Genomic DNA, 23,861 nt, shown 5'->3' with positions numbered 1-23,861 from the left:
CAAGCTTGCTTGTCCTAATTCTTCTCCCTTTTCAGTCCCCTTTGTCTCCTCCTTTCTTCTTGTCAGTATTACAGGACTTATGAGCTACCCTTTGCTAGCAACATGTTTCCTTTGAGGGCAAGGATGAAGTCTGTTGCCTATAGTTGATTTCCTGGTGTCCTTAGGGTCTCACATAAGAGATACTTAGTGTGTATTTTTTGAATGAGTGAATAAAAGAAGGTTGTTAGTGTTTCTATGAAGGTTTTGCTGTCCTGGTCACAAATCCTTACCTCTCCCTGTTCTCAACCTCCCCTTTCCCTCTCCTTTCATAAATCTGCCTCTTGCTGGGGCGAGGAGGTCTGGGGGGCTGCGGGGACCTCCTCTGTCTCTGAATGGTAGGAGGAGCCATTTATTCTTGTCTCCCTGGAAACCAACCCCACCACCTGCTGGTGGTGCCTGCCTTCCTCTCAGCATTTCCTCCACCTGGAGCAGAGGGGCTCCAGGACCAGCAGAGTAGCATTCTTCCACACTTTGGGCAGGACCCAAGGTGACCACTCTGGCTATCCACTCGAAACATGCCCTTCCCCAGTCGTGTTCTGTCACACTACCTTCATTTATTTTCATAGCATTTTAAATCTAAAATTACCTTATTTAGAGCAGTTACTTTATTTATTTATTTATTTATTGAGATGGAGTTACGCTCTGTCACCCAGGCTGGAGTGCAGTGGCGCAATCTCAGCTCACTGCAACCTCTGCCTCCCAGGTTCAGGTGATTCTCCTGCTTCAGCCTTCCAAGTAGCCAGGACTACAGGCAACTGCCTTGCCTCTCTGAGTCTCAGTTTCCCCACTGGGCAAAGGCAAATATTTCCTCCCCATGCTGCTAAGGGGAACCAATCACAACTTTATTAATATCATTTTAAAGCATTTTATCAGAGGCCTTCAGAGTTTTACTTTTTAAAGCAATTCTTCAATTAAGACATTTTTATTATAAAAAATTTAAACATGAGTTAAGATATTAGCATAATAAACCTCTACACATCCATCATCAGATTCAATATGTTTATTTTTATTATTTTACTTTATTTATTTATTTATTTAGAGACAGGGTCTCACTCTGTTGGGCGGGCTGGAGTGCAGTGGCACGATCACGGCTCACTGCAGCCTTGACATCCCTGGGCTCACGTAATTTTCCCACCTCAGCCTCCCAAGTAGCTGGGACTATAGTTGATTTCCTGGTGCCCTTACGGTCTCACATAAGAGTTACTTAGTGGCCGGGGGCGGTGGCTCATGCCTGTAATCCCAGCACTTTGGGAGGCTGAGACGGGCGGATCACGAGGTCAAGAGATCGAGACCATCCTGGTTAACACGGTGAAACCCCGTCTCTACTAAAAAATACAAAAAAAACTAGCCAGGCGAGGTGGTGGGCGCCTGTAGTCCCAGCTACTTGGGAGGCTGAGGCAGGAGGATGGCGTAAACCGGGGAGGCAGAGCTTGCAGTGAGCTGAGATCCGGCCACTGCACTCCAGCCTGGGCGACAGAGCGAGACTCCGTTTTAAAAAAAAAAAAAAAAAAAAGGAGATACTTAGTATGTATTTTTTGAATGAGTGAATAAAAGAAGGTTGTTAGTGTTTCTATGAAGGCTAATTTTTCTATTTGTTGCGGAGATAGGGTTTTACCATGTTTCCCAGGCTGGTCTGTAACTCCTGGGCTCAAGCAATCCTCCCGCCCCTGCCTCTCAGTGATAGGGTCACACACATGAGCCACCGCACCCGGCCTAACAATTTATTTTTAATTACATCCACATCACAGGAATAGCGTTTTTTTTTTTTGAGACAGAGTTTCACTCTTGTTGCCCAGGCTGGAGTGCAATGACACGATCTCAGCTCACCGCAACCTCTGCCTCCTGGGTTCAAGCGATTCTCCTGCCTCAGCCTCCTGAGTAGTTGGGATTACAGGCACACACCACCATGCCTGGCTAATTTTGTATGTTTAGTAGAGACAGGGTTTCTCCATGTTGGTCAGGCTGGTCTCGAACTCCCAAACTCAGGTGATCCACCTGCCTCGGCCTCCCAAAGTGCTGGGATTACAGGAGTGAGCCACCGCGCCTGGTTTAGAGTTTCATTGTAAAGCAGCCCAGCATTTTACATAAGTTTTTTTTTTTTAAGTCCTTTACCCATATATAGAAAATTCCTTAAAAGGAGTTTTCTAGGCCTTTGACATATGTGTGTGTGTATGTGCACACAGAAAAAGTTTTACTGATTTAACATAAAATAGTATCATACTGTCTATATTCTACAAGTTGTTTTTTTTTATTAACTATATGTCTTAGAGTGCTTCTTATGCCAAAACATGAAAGTCTAGCTTCTTTTCACCAGCTTGGTCTGCAGTTGCGGCCGCACCCTGGCTAATTTCACCACTCCGCCATTGACAGACACTCAGGTGTTTCCAACCGTGTTGTTGTGACACTCTCACAGTGCACGATCTTGTCTATGACCCTGTGCACAGGTGCACTTTTGTTTTAAAAAATATTTTGAATTGGGATATTTGGGTTCAAGTGCATGTACATTTGACGTTATAATAGTGGCCAGGTGCGGTGGCTCATGCCTGTAGTCCCAGCACTTTGGGAGGCCGAGGCGGGAGGATCACCTGAGGTCAGGAGTTTGAGACCAGCCTGACCAACATGGTGAAAACCCGTCTCTACTAAAAATACAAAAACTAGTCGGGCGTGGTGGGGCACGCTTGTAATCCCAGCTACTTGGGAGGCTGGGGCAGGAGGATCGCTTGAACCTGGGAGGCGGGAGTTGCAGGGAGCCGAGATCGTGCTACTGCACTCCAGCCTGGGCAACACAGCAAGACTCTGTCTCAAAAAAAAATTTTTTTTAAATAAATAAATAAAAGTTATAATAGTTATTGCCAAACTTGTCTCTAAAAGATACTAATTTACTCTCTCCCCACAACAGACTACAGAAATACTCATTTCCTACTCATCACTAATACTGCAAATTATCCTTTTTTTTTTTTTTGGTCTTTTCCAGTCTGGGGGTGAAAAGGGTTAACTCTGTCGGTTCTGATTTTCATTTTCCTGATCACCACTGATTCCAAACATCTTTCACTTTGTTTAGTTACTGTGTGTCTTCTCCCCTGTGAGGTGCTTGTTGATCATCTTAGTTTTCTTTTAGGTTGTTTGTCTTTCTATTGATTTGTAGGTGCTTTTAATATATTACAGACTTTTAAAAACACATTGCCTTTTTTTTTTTTTTTGAGATGGAGTCTCGCTCTATTGCCCAGGCTGGAGTGCAGTGGTGTGATCTCGGCTCACTGCAAGCTCCGCCTCCCGGGTTCACATCATTCTCCTGCCTCAGCCTCCCGAGCAGCTGGGACCACAGGTGTCCGCCACCACGCCCGGCTGATTTTTTGTATCTTTTAGTAGAGACGAGGTTTCACCGTGTTAGCCAGGATGGTCTCGATCTCCTGACCTCGTGATCTGCCCATCTCAGCCTCCCAAAGTGCAGGGATTACAGGCGTGAGCCACCGCGCCTGGCTGCCTTTTTTTTTTTTTTTTTTTTTTAAGACAGAGTCTCGCTCTCTAGCCCAAGCTGGAGTGCAGTGGCGCGATCTCCACCTCCTGAGTTCAAGTGATTCTCCTGTTTCAACCTCCCAAGTAGCTGGGACTACAGGCGTGCACCACCACACTCGGCTAATTTTTTTGTGTTTTTGGTAGAGATGGGGTTTTGCCATGTGGGCCAGGCTGGTCTTGAACCCCTGACCTCAAGTGATCCACCCACCTCAGCCTCCCAAAGTGCTGGGATTACAGGTGTGAGCCACCGTGCCCGGTCCAAAAACACATTGCCTTTTTATGTATCTCAAATATTTTCCCCAGCCTATCACTTGTCTTTAACTTTCATTAGGATGCATTCAGGAATACAGAAATCTCCGATGTAGGGGGATTGCTTGAGCTCAGGAATTCAAGACCAGCCTGGGCAACACGGCAAGATCCTGTCTCTATAAAAAACTTTAAAAATAAGCCAGGAGCGGTGGTGCAGGCCTGTAGTCCACACATGTGTGTGTATATATGTACACAGAAATAGTTTTATTTACTTAATTATTTAACATAAAACAGTACCATCATGTCTGTAGTCTACAAGTTGCTTTTTTTTGATTAACTGTATGTCTTAGAGCATTTCTTATGCAAAATATGAAAGTCTAGCTTTTGGGAGGTTGAGGCCGGAGGATCGCTTGAGCCCAGGAGTTCAAGGTTGCAGTGAGCTATGCTCACACCACTGCACTCCAGCCTGGGTGACACAGCAAGATCCTGTGTCAAACAAAAAAACAAACAAACAAAAAACCAAAAAACCCCAAAACCAAAAACCTTTATGTAAACAAAGATGTCAGCCTTTTCTTTATGGTTTCTGCCTTTTGGATCTTGCTTAAGAAGGTCTTCTCGACCAAAAGGTTAGCTATAAACCATCTTTCTAATTTGTTTTAAAGCTTAGTTATTTAATCCACCAACACTATTTTTGTTCATGGCATGGTGGCAGCTCTTTGCAAAATGCTGTTTCTGTTGGTGCATTTTGAGACCCTCTCCCGCTCCAGCCTTCTGGTCCCTTCCATCTGGAAGTTCTCTGGTCTCCAGCAGGCTTAGTGTCCCTCCCTCTGCCCTTCTTTCCTCTTGCTGTATCACCAGCGTATCATTCACCCACCACCAGGGCCGGATACCTAGATCTTACCTGAGACCCCTTTCTCCCCAGCTGGGCATCCTGAAGGCTCTTTCTCCTGAGGGTCTTTGGGCTTCCTCCTTTCTCCACCCTTCTTGTGCCCTCCACCTCCCCTTAGTCCAGGCCTCACTTTTTTTTTTTTTTTTTTGAGATGGAGTTTCACTCTTCTTGCCCAGGCTGGAGTGCAGTGGTGTGATCTTGGCTCACTGCAACCTCCGCCTCCCAGCTTCAAGTGATTCTCCTGCCTCAGCCTCCGGAGTAGCTGGATTACAGGCATCGCCCCCACGCCCGGCTAATTTTGTATTTTTAGTAGAGACGGGGTTTCACCATGCTGGTCAGGCTGGTCTTGAACTCCTGGCCTCAGGTGATCCACCTGCTTTGGCCTCCCAATGTGCTGGGATTACAGGCCTCATTATTTCTTTCACTGGTCTCGGCTGCTTGTAACGCATCCTCCAATTATGCAGCCAGAGGGGTCTGAAAACACCCGTGCACCATACACCAAAGTCTCATCATGCCAGTTTCCTAATTCAAGGCCTTCTGTGACTCTGGCCCTTAGCATGCGCTCCGCACTCTCACCCTGGCCGATGAGCTGGCCCCACCCAGCCTGGCCAAACTTCTGAGGTCCCAGGTCAGAGAGCTCTGGGAAGCCCCCTGGCGCTCTCTGGCTGGGAAGGGTCCCCTGGGTACCGCAGCTCCGGCCCCCTCTGAATCGTAGCGCCTAGTTCTCAGTGACACTGCGGGCTTCTTGAGGAAAATAATCGAAGTTGCATCTTGTGCACCCCTGACCCCCCAGCACTGGGGCCGGGGCGCGGAGCAGGCGCTCCACAAACATTCCTCGGGTTCGCGCGGGCAGGAAGGAAGCAAAGAATGAGGCTGGGATTCCTGGTAGCCGGCGACACAGACCGGAGCTCTGATGTCCCCATGGGTTCGGGGAGGGTATGCAGGCCAGAGACGGGGGGCAAGAGGCCCCGGTTCCCGGCGCTGAGGCTCCGCGCGTCCCGGCCCGGTCCGCAGGGCAGACGGCGCTGAACATCGCCATCGAGCGGCGCCAGGGGGACATCGCGGCCGCGCTCATCGCCGCCGGCGCCGACGTCAACGCCCACGCCAAGGGCGCCTTCTTCAACCCCAAGTACCAGCACGAAGGCTTCTACTTCGGTGGGTGCCGCCCCCGCCTGGCGTGGAGTCTGGGAGGAGGGAGGAGGGAGAGGAAGTGGGGGAGGAGGGAGGCAGGAAAGAGGGAGGAGGGGGGAAGGAAGAGGAAAGGACGAAGGAGGAAGGAAGGGAGGAAGGAGAGGAAGGAAGGGAGGAGGGAGAGGGAGGAAGGAAGAGGAAAGCAGGAAGGAGGGAGGAAGGGAGGAGAAGGGAGAGGGAGTGGGAGGAGGGAGAGGGAGGAAGAAGGAAGGAAGAGGGAAGGAGGAAGGGAGGGAGGAGGGAGAGGGAGGAGGAAGAGGGAGAAAGGAAGAGGGAAGCAGCAAGGAGGGAGGAAGGGAGGAGGAGGGAGAGGGAGGAGTGAGAGGGAGGGAGGAGGGAGGAAGGAAGAGGGAAGGAGGAAGGGAGGAGGGGGAGGGAGGAAGGAGGGAGGAGGGAGAGAAAGGAAGGAAGGAGGGAGGAAGGGAGGGGCCACCTCGCTCTGACCTCTACCCTCACTGCCCCTGCCTTAAGAGGCTCTGGTGCCCCAGAAGACAGAGCTGGGAGGGGAGGAGGCTGGGCATGTCCATCTGAGCAGGACACCAGGGTGGACCAGAGAAGGAGGGGCTGGGAGGAGGTGTTTGGGGAGGAGTCCATGTTCCGGGGTGTCATCTGGTGGTCTTAGAAGCATCGTCCTGGGCAGCCCTCTGAGGGAACAGAGACCTGGGAGGGAGTCTGAGGAGGGAGCCCCATTTTACAGGTGAGGAGAAGGCTCTGCGAAGGGAAAGGACTTGCCCCGGGGTAGCAGGGCATTGACTTAGATGTCCTGGTCTCCAGCTCTGACCTCTGTGCCTGGGCCCAGTGCTTCTCAGGACTGCAGAGAGGTAGTCAAGAGTGAGAGGGCAGAGTTCCCGTGCCTGACAAATCAGAGTCCAGAAGCGACTGGGGTTAGGATGCTCTAGGAAAAAAAAAAAATGAAATGCATAATTTGGATAGAGTGTAAGTCACCCGTTTTAGAGGACAGTTCTGTTCATTTTCACAATGCGTCCTCGAGTTGGTTAACCACCACTGCAATCAGGACAGGGAACAAATGGCTCCGTCACACTCAAAAATTTCTCTGTGCAACTTTGTTGCAGAGGAGACCCCTCCTCCCACCCAGTCTTGCCTGACTGGTGATCACCCATCTGTTTTCTCTTCTGGGTATTTTTTTTTTTTTTTTGAGATGGAGTCTCACTCTGTTGCCCAGGCTGCTGGAGCACAGTGGCACCATCTTGGCTCACTGCAACCTCTGCCTCCTGGGTTCAAGCGATTCTCATGCCTCAGCCTCCTGAGTAGCTGGGATTACCTTCTGGGTGGTTTTTTGACCAGCAGGACTAGCTAGTCTGCGCTCTGGGCAGCCCTGGATGTCCAGGTGTGGGTGTCCTGGAAAACAGGGTCTTGTCCAGTTCATAGTGTGCCCTCATTGTCCTGCATAGGACCTGGTTGGAGCTGGTGTTGGGAAGCATTTGTTGGGTGGGGTGAGGAGAGGGGAGGCAGCTGAAGACCTGGTGTCCAGGACTGGTCGTGTCCCAGGCTTGCTGTGTGACCTCATGTGAGTCACTTGCCTTATTTGTTCTTAACAAGCATTTATTGAGCACTTACTATCTACATCAGGTACTGTTCTAGGTATTTGAAATATATCACTGAACAAAACAGAAATCCTTGCCCTCATGGAGCTTACATTCTAGACAGGGAGAGACCATCGGTAACAAGCATTATAAATAAGCATTTTATATAGTATGATGCAAAATGATAAGTGCTCTTAAAAAATACAAAGTGGACCGGGTGCCGTGACTCACACCTGTAATCCCAGCACTTTGGGAGGCCGAGGCAGGTAGATCACGAGGTCAGGAGTTCAAGACTATCCTGGCCAACGTGGGGAAGCCCCGTCTCTACTAAAAACACAAAAAGTAGCCGGGCGTGGTGGTGCACGCCTGTAGTCCCAGCTACTCGGGAGGCTGAGGCAGGAGAATTGCTTGAACCCAGGAGGTGGAGGTTGCAGTGAGGCGAGATCACACCACTGCACTCCAGCCTGGTGACATAGTAGGACTCTGTCTCAAAAAAAAAAAAAAAAAAAAAAAAGTAAAGCAGAGGACAAGGAATGAGGAGTTCTGTCTGGGGCAAGAGGAGGGTGGATTTTAATTTTAAACAGTGTTTAGGGTGGCTCATTGAAAGGTGATGTTTGAGCAAGGACGTGAAGGAGGTGAGGGAGTGAGTGACTCGACTATCTACAGGCAGAGGGGATAGACGAGCGAAGGCCCCGGGGCCTCCTGTTGGAGGAGGTGGAAGAAGGCCATTGTGGCCGGAGGGAGTGAGTGATGGGGAGAGGAGGTCAGAGGATGCAGGGCTTAGTGGGCTGCCGTTGGAACCTGAGCTTTCATTCTGGGAGAGGCACTAGCAGATTGATCTGGCTGCTGTGCTGAGCAGAGTATTAAAAGGCCAGGGTGGAGACAGGGAGGCCAGTTAGGAGGGTACTGCCGTGATCTAGCTTCACTCTTCCCCATAGAAGCGGAAGATGGGGAGAGGGCCAGGGAACCTGAGTTGCCAGTCCTGCTGAGATAGGATATGGGCCCCAGTCCTGGGTCTTGGGGGACGCTGCTTCTGGCCCATGAGAGAACCAAGCTTCGATGTGCTCACCCGCCAGGTGAGACGCCCCTGGCCCTGGCAGCCTGCACCAACCAGCCCGAGATTGTGCAGCTGCTGATGGACCACGAGCAGACGGACATCACCTCGCAGGACTCGCGGGGCAACAACATCCTCCACGCCCTGGTGACCGTGGCCGAGGACTTCAAGACGCAGAACGACTTTGTGAAGCGCATGTATGACATGATTCTACTGCGGAGTGGCAACTGGGAGCTGGAGACCACTCGCAACAACGATGGCCTCACGCCGCTGCAGCTGGCCGCCAAGATGGGCAAGGCCGAGGTGGGGCCATGGGGCGTGGGGAAGCGGGAGGTCGGGAGGTCAGGAGGCACAGCTGCCACTCTCTCAGCGCCGGGGGCCCTATCGGGGATTCAGCGACCACAGCCTCAGCCTTGAGAAGGTCCCAGACTTAGGTCCAGAAATGCAGTGGCGTGGCGGCCCGAGGTGGGTTTGTTCTGAGGGGCCACGCGGAGCTGGTGAGATGCAGCCCACTCTCTAGACTTCAGTCCCTAATACGCCGCGTTTCCATCTCTTGTCCTTAGGCTGGGGGAGTCTGAGGCTGAGGTGACACAGAAGCCCCAGCAGGGCTGAGTGGGTGGCCCTTGGGGCCTTCTGCCTCTCACGGGGATGGGAGTTCCAGAATGGCTGCTCTGGGCCCAGAGCTAATATGCTGCCATCTCCCAGTCATGGAGAGACTCCAGCCTGTTTGTCCGGCTGGAACTCTGTGCCGTGTCCCCAGCCGAGAGTGTGGCTGCTTTGGGCCCTTCTTGCCTTGTGTGATGTGGCTGAGATAACCGAGGCTTAGCTGGGAGCCTTGGTGAAGACTTGAGCAGGGCTGGGCTCGGATCTCTTTCAGGGGCTGGTGTCATGGCTTGGTCTGAGACGTTCTTAGGGGACGGATTCTGGGGTCCAAGTGTGTTCCTCAGCCTCACTGTCTCACTCCTCTGCGAGGAGGCTGTGGCTCCTGGGACGCCACCAGAGGACACTGGGGGGTGGTGGCTGTTAAGTAATTGCAGCTGTGCCAGCCTCAGGGTACCCGCCTCCCTGGTTAGCTGCCCCGAGGGCCTTGGTCCTGTCCCAAGTAGTCAGGCCTGGGGCCCACAAGGGGCCTTTTGATTCGCCTGTGGGGGAGGAGGAGATGGAGAACTGCTTCAACAGAGAAGGAATTGTGTGTCTGCCTCCCCGCAGCTCCTGCCTACCCTCAGGGTCACAGCTTGCTGGGGCTTTGAAGAGTCAGCTTGTGGTTGCAGAAGGAGCCTTCTCCAAGGCCATCTTCCCTGTGTGCCACTGTGGCAGGTGCTGTCCCTGCCACCCCAGCCCGGGGAGGAGGCTTCCTGCATGGAGCATGGCCCCAGGACCCCCTTGTTTTCTAGGGGACAATGTGCCCGCTGTGGCTGGCCTGGGGGAGGCACCTGTCCCCCGCTTCCCTCCTCTGTTCCGTGTCCTCCAAAAAACTTTCCTGGATGCTACCCAGGTTGGCCACCGTCCTGGGGCTTTTATAGGCTGGGGTGCGGGACGGAGAGACCTGGCCTTATCCCTAGAAGCTCTCTGCCTGGGCCCTCATGACAGATGGGATGGGGCACCCACGGGGTCTTGTGAGGCCAGATCTCTGACACTGTCCTTCCCAACAGTCCCTTCCTCTTGGGTCTTGAGTTGGTGCCCTAGGAAGCCCATGTCTCATCCGGGGGTAACCCAGGGCTCAGCTTTTTGGAAGTAGGAGCCAGAGACAGCGGCTCTGCATCCAGCCTGCACTTTGGAACTAGCCAGGAAGCTTCTCCTGGGTCCCACCCTGGAGATTTTGATTTCATTAGTTGATGCTGTGGGAATTTTTTTTTTTTTTGAGACTAGACTCTCACTTCATCGCCCAGGCTGGAGTGCAGTGGCACAGTCTTGGCTCACGGCAACCTCCGCCTCCCAGGTTCAAGCGACTCTCCTGTCTCAGCCTCCTGAGTAGCTGGGATTACAGGCATGCACCCCCACGCCCGGCTGATTTTTGTATTTTTAGTAGAGATGGGGTTTCACCACGTTGGCCAGGCTGGTCTCGAATTCCTGACCTCGAATGACCCGCCCCTCCTTGGCTTCCCAAAGTGCTGGGATTACAGGCGTGAGCCACTGCACCTGGCCCATGCTGTGGGAATTTCTAAGTTTCCCAGCGACCCCAACATGCAACAGAGTTTGAGGATCACTGACCTACCGAAGTCCCGCGGGCCTCCCTGTGGGGCGTGGCGTTTCTCGTCACCAGCTGTCTGGCCAGAGTGGTGAGCCACAGCTGGAAGGGTCTTGGCTTACGGTGAGCTGGGGACACTGAGAACACTTCTGGCTTCTTCTCAAGTCCAGAGCAAACGGAAACTGTTTCTAAAAAATCATCAGTGCCTGGAGTTTTCACTGAACTGGGGCCCCAGCTGGCGTGAGGCGTTTCAAGCCGATTGTGCAGCTTGCTGCAGCCTGCGAAGAACCTTCACACCTTTTGTCCCCGGTGTTCACATCCCCCAGTGAGATGGGCAGAACAGCAAGCTGTGTGTACATTCCGCAGATAAAGACGGGGCCCAGGGGCCGTCGTGCCAGGCGCAGAGGCAGGTCTCCACCCATCCTGGGCGGGAGTATCTCCTGGGCCCAGCCCACCTCTGGCTGGTCCAGCCCTGTTGGCCTCAAGCCCCTGTTCTGCAGCTGACAGTTGTTCCTCGTCTTGTCCCAGATCCTGAAGTACATCCTCAGTCGTGAGATCAAGGAGAAGCGGCTCCGGAGCCTGTCCAGGAAGTTCACTGACTGGGCATACGGACCCGTGTCGTCCTCCCTCTACGACCTCACCAACGTGGACACCACCACGGACAACTCCGTGCTGGAAATCACCGTCTACAACACCAACATCGACGTGGGTCTCCTGCGCAGGCAGGGAAGGGCAGGGAACAGAGGCCTGGACCTCAGGCCAGGGGCTCCAAGGACGCTGGGAAGACCCAGTGCTGCCAGCTCCACCGCCCCGTGTCTGCATCCCCCACTCTGCTGCCTCAGTGGGCAGAGTCAGGCACAGAAAGGGCGAGGCCTGGGACAGATGCTGGGCCCGCCTCTTCCTGGTTGACCTTGGACTGTAGACCTGAGTGGTGGTGGTGGGGGCAGGTGGGGGTCTTCCGGTCCAGTATCCGGGGCTGTTTGGGTGTGGGTGTGGGTGACAGGGTGGTTGGGGTTGATCCTTTCCATATTGTTTCTCTCCCACCCCCCTGTTGGTGTATATGGTCAGGCTTAGAATTCTTTCTTCCCCAAAACCTGATCCCAAATGAGGGTCAGAGGGTGCGCTGAGAAGCAATCAGGAGGCCTTCCTGGAGGAGGCTGGAGGGGAGCGTTTGGTGCCACCGAAGGTGAAGAGAGGAGCAGCTATGAGAGGTGTTCAGCTCTTGGGGGAAGTGAGGCAGCAGGCTGGGTCTTCCTCCTCCATACTTTACCGAGAGTCATGCTTCCCAGAGTCTCCTTGCCTTGGGTCTTCCCAGACCCTCACGGCAGCCTGGTTGGTAGGACAGGATTGTTAGGAGTTTTATAGGTGAGGAGTCTGAGGCCCAGAGAGAGTCAGGGCTGTCCTAAGGTCACACAGCAAAGGAGGGGCAAACTGGGGCTGGAACCCCTGTCACTACCTCCTGCCCGCTTCTATCCTCCACTTTCTGCTGTGCATCGAGTCCTCAAGCCCAGGCTCCTGCGGCCTCTGACTACTGCCCGAGTACCGTGGGGAGGAGCCTCAGGAGCCGGAAATCGCCCTCCCAGCATTTCCAGCCAAACCAGTCCATTGGGCATAATGATGGACCCCGGCAGAAGGGGCACTGCCTCAGAGCTCCCACAGGCCTTTAGCAAACGGTCGCTCCTTCTGTCCCTCATCTCCATGGTGACTGGTGGCATTCTACCCCTAGAACCGGCATGAGATGCTGACCCTGGAGCCACTGCACACGCTGCTGCGGATGAAGTGGAAGAAATTTGCCAAGTACATGTTCTTTCTGTCCTTCTGCTTTTATTTCTTCTACAACATCACCCTGACCCTCGTCTCGTACTACCGCCCCCGGGAGGAGGAGGTACGTGGGCCCCGTGGAGGGGAGAAATGGGGCGGTCAGAGCTGGCGGGGCTTGGAGCTGCCCCACGTGCAGGTGGGAAAACTGAGGCCAGAGAGGCCAGGAGATTTGGGTGGGGTCCCCAGTTGTCCTTCACATTTTCTAGGGAACTGAGTAAGTCTTCGGTGCTTAGTTGGGCTAAACCCTAGGTGCTGAGTTCCAGGCAGACCCATGTTGGGGGGAAAGTTGGAGAATTCGGAGACTCAGGCCCTGCCCAGGGTCTCTGTCAAAATACAGAACTGACTGGGTGTCTCTGCTGTGAGGGCTGCAGGAAATGGGAGGACGATAAGCTCTCCCTGCCTGCTGGGCCTCGGCTTCCATGCGTCACGTGGGGCACGGAGCCTCGGCTTTATTGAATGGTGCGGTGAGGCCGTGTTGAGTGTCTGGATATGAATGGGTTCTGGAAAGGCTATTGCAATGGAGTGTGAGGGTTGTTAGCACCGATTGGCTGATACTTGTCGTTGTAGAGTTATGGGTTTCCATCAAGGGTGGGGAGGGTGGGGTCAGGGAGCTGCTCCTCCTTTTCTCGCTCTGTACAGAGATCGGGTTTCGTGCTGGCCTCCGGCCTGGCTTGAGTGTTTTACCTGTGTGTTGGTCCTTGTAGAGTTGGTGCCAGCCTGGTCCACCTTACTCCCTGTTCCGACCACCCCTCTGCTATCCCCCCAGGCCCTCCCGCACCCCTTGGCCCTGACGCACAAGATGGGGTGGCTGCAGCTCCTCGGGAGGATGTTCGTACTCATCTGGGCCACGTGCATCTCCGTGAAAGAGGTGAGTGGGTCACTCGGCCCCTCCAGACCACCCCGCGAGGCAGGCAGGTGATAGCAGGCCTGGCCTCCATCCCTGTCTGCTCTGCCGTTACTGCTGGGGGGCTTCAGGGAGGCGTTTCCTTCCCAAGCCTTAGCTTTCTGAGTTATAAATTGGGAAAAAATGGATAAGACTGGCCTATCCTACCTACTTCATTCATCTACTTCCCTATCCATCTGCCCAGCTATCCACCGTGTATCTACCTTCCCAGCCACTCAGTGTCCCTTGTCCTCTTCCACCCCCATCCACCCATCCGATCACCTGCCCTCTTTCATGGACTCAGCCACTCATTCATTCATTCACATGCCCGCTTATCCTTACCAACCATCCTTCTATCCTTTATCCAACCATCTTTCCATCTCTCCATCCATCCTTCCATCTGTCCATCCATCCATCCATCCATGCATCCTTCCATCTATCCATCCATCCATCCTTCTTTCCTTCCATCCATCCATCCATCCATCCATCCTTCCATCCATCCATCCATCCATCCTTCCATGTATCCATCCATCCATCCATCCATCCATCCATCCATCCTTCCATCTATCCATGCATCCATCCATCCATTCATCCTTCCATCTCTCCATCCATCCATCCATCCATCCATCCATCCATCCTTCCTTTCTTCCTTCCTTCCTTTCTTCCTTCCATCCATCCATCCATCCATCCATCCATCCATCCATCCTTCCATCCATCCATCCATCCATCCATCCATCCATCCATCCATCCTTCCATCCTTCCATCCATCCGTCCGTCCGTCCGTCCATCCGTCCTTCCGTCCATCCATCCGTCCTTCCGTCCATCCATCCATCCATCCATCCATCCATCTGTCCATCCAATGAATCAACACATATAATCTGAGCACCTTCTATATATGAGTGGCCCTGGAGGAGGTGACAGGGATGGGACGAGTTTGCTGTCTTTGAGTTCACAGCCTGGTGGGGGACATAGCATGGGCATAAACATCAAGACTTTATGATAGACCAAAAAAGACCCTAAGCTGGGTTCAGATCAGTGTTCAGAGGAAGGGGGTGACTTTTATCTGGGGACAGGGAATGGTAGAGATGCTTGAAGGCAGAGATGGCACTTACTCTGGTGGGTTAGGATTGGGCACGAGGACAATGAGGACAAAGTCATTACAAGGTGGGTATGGGGAACAGCATGAGCAAAGGCTCGGAGGCTGGAACGCTAGGCTGGATTTGGGGAGTGGAAGGTGGCTGTAGTGATAGTACCGCTTTGCAGGTTCTGGGGTGAGGATGGGGTAAGGAGTGAGGGAGGTGAGAAGATTGGAGGGAGCGTTCACCTTCACCGTGGAGGTGCCTACGCCCCCCAGGCACAGGTCCCCTTTTAGATCCACCACCTGGACTCTAGCCCGGCCTTTGCACATTCAGCCCTCACTGAGTCTTGGTCCTGGGGAAGCACCCCCTGCTCAGCTCCCTGGTGAGGTTCATGCAGAGAATCAGCTCCCCGGTGAGGGTCATGCAGAGAATCAGCTCCCCCGTGAGGGTCATGCAGAGCCTCAGCTCCCCGGTGAGGGTCACGCAGAGCCTCAGCTCCCCGGTGAGGGTCACGCAGAGACTCAGCTACTCCGGGTGAGGGTCACGCAGAGGCTCAGCTCCCCGGTGAGGGTCACGCAGAGAATCAGCCCCCCGGTGAGGGTCACGCAGAGGCTCAGCCCCCCGGTGAGGGTCACGCAGAGGCTCAGCTCCCCGGTGAGGGTCACGCAGAGGCTCAGCTCCCCGGTGAGGGTCACGCAGAGGCTCAGCCCCCCGGTGAGGGTCACGCAGAGGCTCAGCTCCCCGGTGAGGGTCACGCAGAGAATCAGCTCCCCCGTGAGGGTCACGCAGAGGCTCAGCTCCCTGGTGAGGGTCATGCAGAGGCTCAGCCCCCTGGTGAGGGTCATGAAGAGGGTGCAGTTTGTCTTTCCTTCTTGGCCTTAGGGCATTGCCATCTTCCTGCTGAGACCCTCGGATCTGCAGTCCATCCTCTCGGATGCCTGGTTTCACTTTGTCTTGTAAGTAGGTCTGGCCCCTCGGTTATCGCCTCACAGGCAGGGTTGGTGTCCTGTATGGCAGCTGCCGCGTCCCCCTGGAACAACCAGCCTGCCGTGCCACCATGTCCCAGTCACTCTGCCGTGGTTACACGCCAGGGCTCTCCTGTCTTCCTCCCAGCAGGAGACACGTAGACGCCCATGGAGAGGGTCAGAAAACGTCAGGGCTGCCGGGCGCAGTGGCTCATGCCTGTAATTCCAGCACTCTGGGAGGCCGAGGTGGTGATGATGGCCGACTCCACCCGTCACGGAGCCCCAAGCAGAAGGCAGCATGGAGTGGAGAAGGCAGGAACAGCCTTAGCAGTCCTGTTTATGGATTTTTTTTTTTTTAATTGAGATGGAGTTTCACTTTTGTTGCCCAGGCTGGAGTGCAATGGTGTGACCTCAGCTCACTGCAACCTCCACCTTCCGGATTTAAGCAATTCTCCTTCCTCAGCCTCCCGAGTAGCTGGGATTACAGACGTGTGCCACCACACCTGGCTACTTTTTATATTTTTAGTAGAGACGGGGTTTCGCCATGTTGGTCAGGCTGGTCTTGAACTCCTGACCTCAAGTGAGCTGCCTGCCTCGGCCTCCCAGAGTGCTGGGATTCCAGGCATGAGCTCCTGCGCTGGCCTCTTCTGCTTCTTATTTGTTTTGTTAGCGTGGAGGGAGACATTCTTCCTCGTTTCAGTCTAAAATGCAGTTGATGAATCCGATGATTTCTCTTACAACCGTGCCTGTGTTGTGACTTTTGTTAGCTGTTTTATAATTTCGGAAACTGCCTGATGTTATAAGACAGTGTTTTTATCCCGACGTCTGCATATGACTGTGTAGGAATAGATTTTGATTTTGTATGTTTGCGATATATTGTACTTAAACACATTTTAACCATGGGCCAGGCACGATAGCTCGTGCTTGTAATCCCAGCACTTTGGGAGGCCAAGGTGGGTGGATCATCTAGGTCAGGAGTTTGAAACCAGCCTGGTGAAACCCCCCTGTCTCTACAAAAAATACAAAAATTAGCCAGGCATGGTGGCATGTACCTGTAATCCCAGCTACTTGGGAGGCTGAGGCAGGAGGATTGCTTGAACCCGGGAGGCGGAGGCTGCAGTGAGCTGAGATCGTGCCACTGCACTCCAGCCTGGGCAATAGAGCGACACTACGTCTCAAAAAAAAAAAAAAACAAAAAAAACCAAAACCAAAAACAAACAAAACTTAATTGTGGTAGAATACACGTAACATAAAAGTTAGCATTATAACCTTTTTTTTTTTTTTTTTTTTTTTGAGATGGAGTCTCGCTCTGTCACCCAGGCTGGAGTGCAGTGGCCGGATCTCAGCTCACTGCAAGCTCTGCCTCCCGGGTTCACGCCATTCTCCTGCCTCAGCCTCCCGAGTAGCTGGGACCACAGGCGCCCGCCACCTCGCCCGGCTAGTTTTTTGTATTTTTTAGTAGAGACGGGGTTTCACCGTGTTAGCCAGGATGGTCTCGATCTCCTGACCTCGTGATCCGCCCGTCTCAGCCTCCCAAAGTGCTGGGATTACAGGCGTGAGCCACCGCGCCCGGCCATAACCGTTTTTTAAGCATACAAATTAATACTTTGAAGTACATTCACATTGTTGGGCAGTCTTCAGACCTGTTTTTGTCCTGCAAAACTGAAACTCCATACCCATTAAACAACAGCCCCTATTCCTCTCCTTTCCTGGCCCCCTGTAACCACCATTCTTCCTTCTTTCCCTGTGAATTGGACTATTTCAGGTACCTCATATGTGGAGTCATATAGTGGAGTCATCTAGCTTATTTCATTTAGCATATATCATACTTTAAAAAGATTTAATGCCAGGCGTGGTGGCTCATGCCTGTAATCCCAGCACTTTGGGAGGCCGAGGTGGGTGGATCACCTGAGGTCAGAAGTTCGAGACCAGCCTGGCCAACATGGTGAAACCCCGTCTCTACTAAAAATACAAAAATGAGCCGGGTGTGGTGGTGGGCGCCTGTAATCCCAGCTACTAGGGAGGCTGAGGCAGGAGAATCGTTTGAGCCTGGGAGGCAGAGGTTGCAGTGAGCCGAGAAAGCACCACCGCACTCCAGCCTGGGTGACACAGCAAGAGTCTGTCTCTGCCTGCACCCCCCCAAAAAAAAACACCACGATTTAAAAAGTAGGGTTTGGGGGACTTTTGTTATAATTGGCTTAAAAGTATAGATATTGGCAGTTTTTGTCATTTTGGTTAAAAATGCAATCATTTACCACATCTTTAGTCTACTCCAGTAGTTCTCAAATCGACGTGGGAATCAGAAATTATGTGGGTGATTTAGATTGTTTTTCTACTTTTTTTTTTTTTTTTTTTTCTTTGTAGAGACAAGGTCTCACTATGTCGCTCAGGCTGGTCCTGAACTCCTGGCCTGAAGCGCTTCTCCTACCTCGGCCTCCCAAAGTGTTGGAATTACAGGCGTGAACCACTACGCCAGGCCCGTGTGGGTAATTTAAAAAATATAGGGCCTCCGGGGCAGCACCCTAGAATCTTCTGCGGCCCTGTGGATGTGTGTTTTTTTTTTTTTTTTTTTTTGAGACGGAGTCTCGCTCTGTCGCCCAGGCTGGAGTGCAGTGGCGCGATCTCGGCTCACTGCAAGCTCCGCCTCCTGGGTTCACGCCATTCTCCTGCCTCAGCCTCCCGAGTAGCTGGGACTACAGGCGCCCACAACCGCGCCCAGCTAATTTTTTGTGTTTTTAGTAGAGACGGGGTTTCACCGTGGTCTCGATCTCCTGACCTTGTGATCCGCCTGCCTCGGCCTCCCAAAGTGCTGGGATTACAGGCGTGAGCCACCGCTCCCGGCCAATGTGTTTTTTTTTTTTTAAGTCCCCACCAGCTGCAATCAGCTTACCACTTGCTGTGACTGGCATCTGGTGCTGTCTCTACAGGCTGAATTCTATGGTAGCCAAATGGATCTGAGGCAGCCTGATTCCAGTGTCTTCAGCATCCGTCACTGGGATGACTGCTTAGGGGGTTTAAGGGAGGTTTGGGGGATTTGCATATCTTTGCCCTGATGCTGAGAAGTAAGTAAGGCCCGTGTTTCCTGTGTCTCCTGAACAGTTTTATCCAAGCTGTGCTTGTGATACTGTCTGTCTTCTTGTACTTGTTTGCCTACAAAGAGTACCTCGCCTGCCTCGTGCTGGCCATGGCCCTGGGCTGGGCTAACATGCTCTACTACACGAGGGGGTTCCAGTCCATGGGCATGTACAGCGTCATGATCCAGAAGGTGCGTTGGGAGCTGTGCCGGCGGGAGGGCCCTTTTTCAGATGGGGAAACTGAGATCTGGAGAGGAAGAGGGGCAGGTCACTTGCTCTTTCTCCCGAATGCCATGCGCTCCCTTTGCTTTCCGTCAGGCTTTACGTGTCCAGACCTTAAATCCCCCAGGCTTGTGGGGCGCTGGGGAGGGGTACACTTCGTGGAGGAATGTTCTCACTCCTGGGCAGTGGTGTGCTGGTAAACATTTAACAACCGCTCTGTGTGTGTGTGTGTGTGTTGTGTGTGTGTGTGTGTGTGGGTGGAATATGTATATATATACGTGTATGTACGTATACACATACACTTATCATACAGTTTACTATGTAAAGGATATGTATCACGCAATTTGAAAATAATGAAAATATACAATACAGTTTATTGTAAATTCCACGTAGCCAGTTGGGTCTTAGAATAATTTGTTGCTTTTTTTTTTTTTTTTTTTTTCTGAGACTGAGTCTCGCTCTGCTGCCCAGGCTGGAGTGCAGTGGTGCGATCTTGGCTCACTACAACCTCTTCCTCCTGGGTTCAAGCAATTCTCCCGCCTCAGCCTCCAGAGTAGCTGGGATCACAGGCATGCACCACCATGCCTGGATAATTTTTGTATTTTTATTTTTATTTTTATTTTATTTATTTATTTTTTTTTTTGAGACGGAGTCTCGCTCTGTTGCCCGGGCTGGAGTGCAGTGGCCGGATCTCAGCTCACTGCAAGCTCCGCCTCCGGGGTTTACGCCATTCTCCTGCCTCAGCCTTCCGAGTAGCTGGGACTACAGGCGCCCGCCACCTCGCCCGGCTAGCTTTTTGTATTTTTTAGTAGAGACAGGGTTTCAACGTGTTAGCCAGGATGGTCTCGATCTCCTGACCTCGTGATCCGCCCGTCTCGGCCTCCCAAAGTGCTGGGATTACAGGCTTGAGCCACCGCGCCCAGCTTTTTTTGTATTTTTAGTGGAGATGGGATTTCACCATGTTGGCCAGGATTGTCTCAAACTCCTGAACAGGTGATCCACCCGCCTCGGCCTCCCAAAGTGTTAGGATTACAGGCGTGAACCACTGCGTCCGGCCTATTTGTTGCTTTTTATTGAATTCTAGTTTTTGTTGTCAACTTTTGGTTGCAATTGACAGAAGAGTGCTGTTCAGATATGAATGTTGGTTGAGATTTTTCTTTATAAGCAGTGATTAAAGTAAAACAATTAAGATTTATGTTGAACTTTACTTGTTTATCAATGATGTGAGCAACTTCTTTGCTGAATTGGATACTAGTTTGCAAATATCAGAAGAATATTCTGTTGGTATTTTTGTGCTATACACAATGTAAAGGCTGTGGACAGAACACATTTTAAGTTTGATCTGGATTAATAGTTTCTCCATTACTGTCTTAAATCATTTAGATCTAGATATCAACAAAACAATGAGTCAATCAATCTCTGATTTGTGGCATTTACTAATTTTCATGATGTAAATACAGTAGCCCCACCTTATTCTTGGGGAAAATGTTCTAAGACCCCCCATGAATGCCTGAAACTGCAGATAGTACCAAACCCTATATAATATGCTGTTTTTTCCTATACATATACATCTATGCAAATAATGAAAATATACTATACAATACAGTTTATTGTAAATTTCACTTAGCCAGTTGAGTCTTAGAATACTTTTTTGCTTTTTTTTTTTTTTTGTGACTGAGTCTCGCTCTGTCACCCAGGCTGGAGTGCAATAGTGCGATCTTGGCTCACTGCAACCTCTGCCTCCCGGGCTCAAGCAATTCTCCCGCCCCAGCGGGACTACAGGTGTGCTGGGACTACAGGTGTGCGCCACCAGGCCCAGCTAATTTTTGTATTTTTAGTAGAGACGGGGTTTCACCATGTTGGCCAGGCTGGTCTCCAACTCTTGACCTCAGGTGATCCGCCTGCCTCGGCCTCCCAAAGTGCTGGGGGCGGGTGGGGGGAAGCAACAAATGATTTTAAGACTCAACTGGCTATGTGGAATTTATAAAATGTATTTTATAAATTAGGCACAGAGATATTAATGGCAATAACTAACAGAACAATGATAACAATACACTGTAATAAAAGTAGGTGAGTGTTGTCTCTCTCTTTCAGAATATTGTATTGTGTGTAAGATTTCTGGGTCTTAGTTGACCACAGGCAACCAAAACTGCGGAAAGTGAAATCGAAGAGAAGGGCAGACTACTGTTCTCCTCCCAGGGCCAGTTTCCAGCTACCAACATTATGTTACTGGACGTGGAGTTAGGGAGAAACATGCAGATCCACGCCACTCTAGAATTCCCGCCATATGGCTATCATAGAGATAAGTAATCTCAAAAGCACACACAATTGTAAATATAGTGAAATAACTAGACAGGGATGAGTTTTGAACATTTATTGTCTTTGTTTTATTTAATTAAATTAATTAATTAATTTTTTGAGATGGAGTCTTGCTCTGCCTCCCAGGCTGGAGTGCAGTGGCACGATCTAGGCTCCTTGCGACCTCTTCCTCCTGGGTTCAAGCAATTCTCCTTCCTCAGCCTCTGGAGTAGCTGGGATCAAAGGTGAGTGCCACCTTTGTATTTTTTTTTTTTTTTGTATTTTTGTATTTTTAGTAGAGACGGGGTTTTGCCATGTTGGCCAGGCTGGCCTCCAACTCCTGACCTCAGGCGATCCACCCACCTCGGCCTCTCAAAGTGTTGGGATTATAGGCTTGAGTCATTGCGCCCGGCTTGTCTCTGTTTTAAATATAACTTACTTTATTTAATTGTAAGTTTTATATGGTTTAATTTTTTGGCAATACAAATAATAATTTATCCTCAACTTTTTCTTCTTTTTTCTTTTCTTTTTTTTTTTTTGAGATGGAGTCTTGCTCTGTCGCCCAGGCTGGAGTGCAGTGGCACGATCTCAGCTCACAGCAAGCTCCGCCTCCCGGGTTCACCCCATTCTCCTGCCTCAGCCTCCTGAGTAGCTGGGACTACAGGTGCCACCACCACACCCGGCTAATTTTTTGTATTTTTAGTAGAGACAGAATTTCACTGTGTTAGCCAGGATGGTCTTGATCTCCTGACCTCGTGATCCGCCCGCCTTGGCCTCCCAAAGTACTAGGATTACAGACATGAGCCTCTGCGCCCGGCCTTATCCCCAACTTTATTGAGGTATAGTTGACATATATAATTGTATAAATTTAAGATATACAATGTGAGGATTTGATATAGGTATATATTATGAAATGATTCCCAATTTCAAATTAGTTAACATACCCATCGCCTCACATAGTTGCCATTTCTTTGTGGGGTGAGAACATTTGTGATCTATTCTCTTAGCAAATTTCTAATCCACAACACAGTATTAACTACAGCCATCATGCTGTCCATTAGATCCCAGAACTTATTCATCGTATAACTGAAAGTTTGATTTAGTTCTGAATAATGGCTGTGTTTAACAACCAGCTCACAAGCTTCATGAGAAGTTAACAGCTATTGCGAGCTGTTGTGAGCTGGCTCCAGCATGCCACTGCCCCCAGGAATGTGAGGATTCCAGATGTGAGACCCTATGGTGAAAGGCACAGGGTGAATCACAGGGAGAAGAGAACCTGGGGCTAGAGCAGAAACAGAAGGCTTCCTGGAGGAGGTGGGATTCAGAGCTGAGTGTTGGAGCATCAGGAGGATTTGGCTGGGGGAAGGGAGAGTGGCCTAAGTGAGTGAGGAGATGGTTAGGGGGGAGGTGGGAGAGGGTGGGAAGCAGGAAGATCAGGGGACCGTGAATATGTGCTTATATCTTACTCTTGAATTATGTTTATTTCTTTGTAGGTCATTTTGCATGATGTTTTGAAGTTCTTGTTCGTATATATCGTTTTTTTGCTTGGATTTGGAGTAGGTAATTGATTTATAAATGATAGTAACTCCCACATTTATAAACACTTTATTCAGATGTCAAAATGACAAAGCACATGGTGGCCTCAGCAGCAATTAGACCAGCTACCAGTGGGGCACCTGCCAAGCTTGGCATTTTCCAAGCATTACCTTTTTACTTCTCTCAACAACTTGATCAAGTGGGAGTCGTCGCCCCGATCATAAGATAGCTGAGGCTTAGAGACTCCGGAATTTGAACCAGGCCAGCCACTCATAATCCAGCTTCACTGTGTGGTGTACACCTCTGGCTTTCCCATTCATTGCTTATGTGGCCCTCACGACCTAAGACAGGTCCTGCAAGTGTTTTCAGCCTCATTTTACAGATGGGGAAACTAAAGTCCACAGAAACTCGACTGATGGTCTTTGCAAAGTAGGAGCAAAGTAATGCCCTGAGGCAACTTCCTTTGGGTTTCACATCATGTTGCTCTCACAGTTTGCTTTAGATATAACTGTGAGAGCCTCTCTGGTCTGCTGGGACCAGGAAGGAGCCCCCCCTCTTAAAATCTCTCCATGTACGACAGAGGGAACAGCACCATCTGGTTGTATTTCTAAGCTCTGCATAGAGAGATCGTTTCCCCCCACATACCAGTTGCTTTTTTTTCTTTTCTTCAGTGACCATTGACATTTGAAATTAGGTAGCTGTGTCCATCTGTCTGGTACCTTTTCTGGGTCACAATTTGCTTATTTGCTCCTTCACCTGCTTGTTTATTAATCCATCTATTTACTCTCTCATTTAATTTGCTCATCCACCTATCTATCCATCTATCCATCCATCTATCCATCCATCCATCCATCCATCCATCCATCCATCCATCCATCTATCCATCCATCCAATCATCCATCCATCCATTCATCCATCCATCTAATCATCCATCCATCAATCCATCCATCCATCTAATCATCCATCTATCCATCCCTCCATCCATCCAATCATCTCTCCATCCATCCATCTGATCATCCATCCATCCATCCATCCATCCAATCATCCATCCATCCATCCATTCATTCATCCATGCAATCATCCATCTAATCATCCATCCATCCATCCGTATCCATCCATCCATCCATCCAATCATCCATCCATCCGTCCCTCCCTCCCTCCATCTATCCAATCATCTATCTATCCATCCATCTAATCACTCATCCATCCATCCATCCATTCATTCATCCATGCAATCATCCATCTAATCATCCATCCATCCATCCATCCATCCATATCCATCCATCTATCCATCCATCCATCCATCCATCCAT

At 50.9% G+C, this 23,861-nt stretch overlaps 1 protein-coding gene across 3 annotated transcripts in view; it reads left to right on the top strand.

Annotated features, from left to right (window-relative positions):
- The window catches only part of LOC105474350 (transient receptor potential cation channel subfamily V member 3), a 47,274-nt gene that overhangs the window by 18,016 nt on the left and 5,397 nt on the right, over window positions 1–23,861 (top strand). For all 3 annotated transcript variants that reach the window (XR_011615316.1, XM_071082134.1, XM_071082133.1), the window contains exons 7-14: window positions 5,708–5,848; window positions 8,505–8,785; window positions 11,199–11,375; window positions 12,397–12,555; window positions 13,258–13,359; window positions 15,336–15,409; window positions 18,518–18,683; window positions 22,506–22,572. Coding sequence is in view for 2 of the 3 variants with exons in the window: in XM_071082134.1 (XP_070938235.1) it covers window positions 5,708–5,848; window positions 8,505–8,785; window positions 11,199–11,375; window positions 12,397–12,555; window positions 13,258–13,359; window positions 15,336–15,409; window positions 18,518–18,683; window positions 22,506–22,572 (1,167 nt within the window). In the remaining variant the exon portion in view is untranslated. The remainder of the gene's footprint in view (window positions 1–5,707; window positions 5,849–8,504; window positions 8,786–11,198; window positions 11,376–12,396; window positions 12,556–13,257; window positions 13,360–15,335; window positions 15,410–18,517; window positions 18,684–22,505; window positions 22,573–23,861) is intronic.

Source organism: Macaca nemestrina, chromosome 17, assembly GCF_043159975.1.
Source record: "Macaca nemestrina isolate mMacNem1 chromosome 17, mMacNem.hap1, whole genome shotgun sequence".
Classification (NCBI taxonomy): domain Eukaryota; kingdom Metazoa; phylum Chordata; class Mammalia; order Primates; family Cercopithecidae; genus Macaca; species Macaca nemestrina.
The sequence above is the reverse complement of the archived record's forward strand: the minus strand, read 5'-3'. Positions and strand labels throughout refer to the sequence as shown.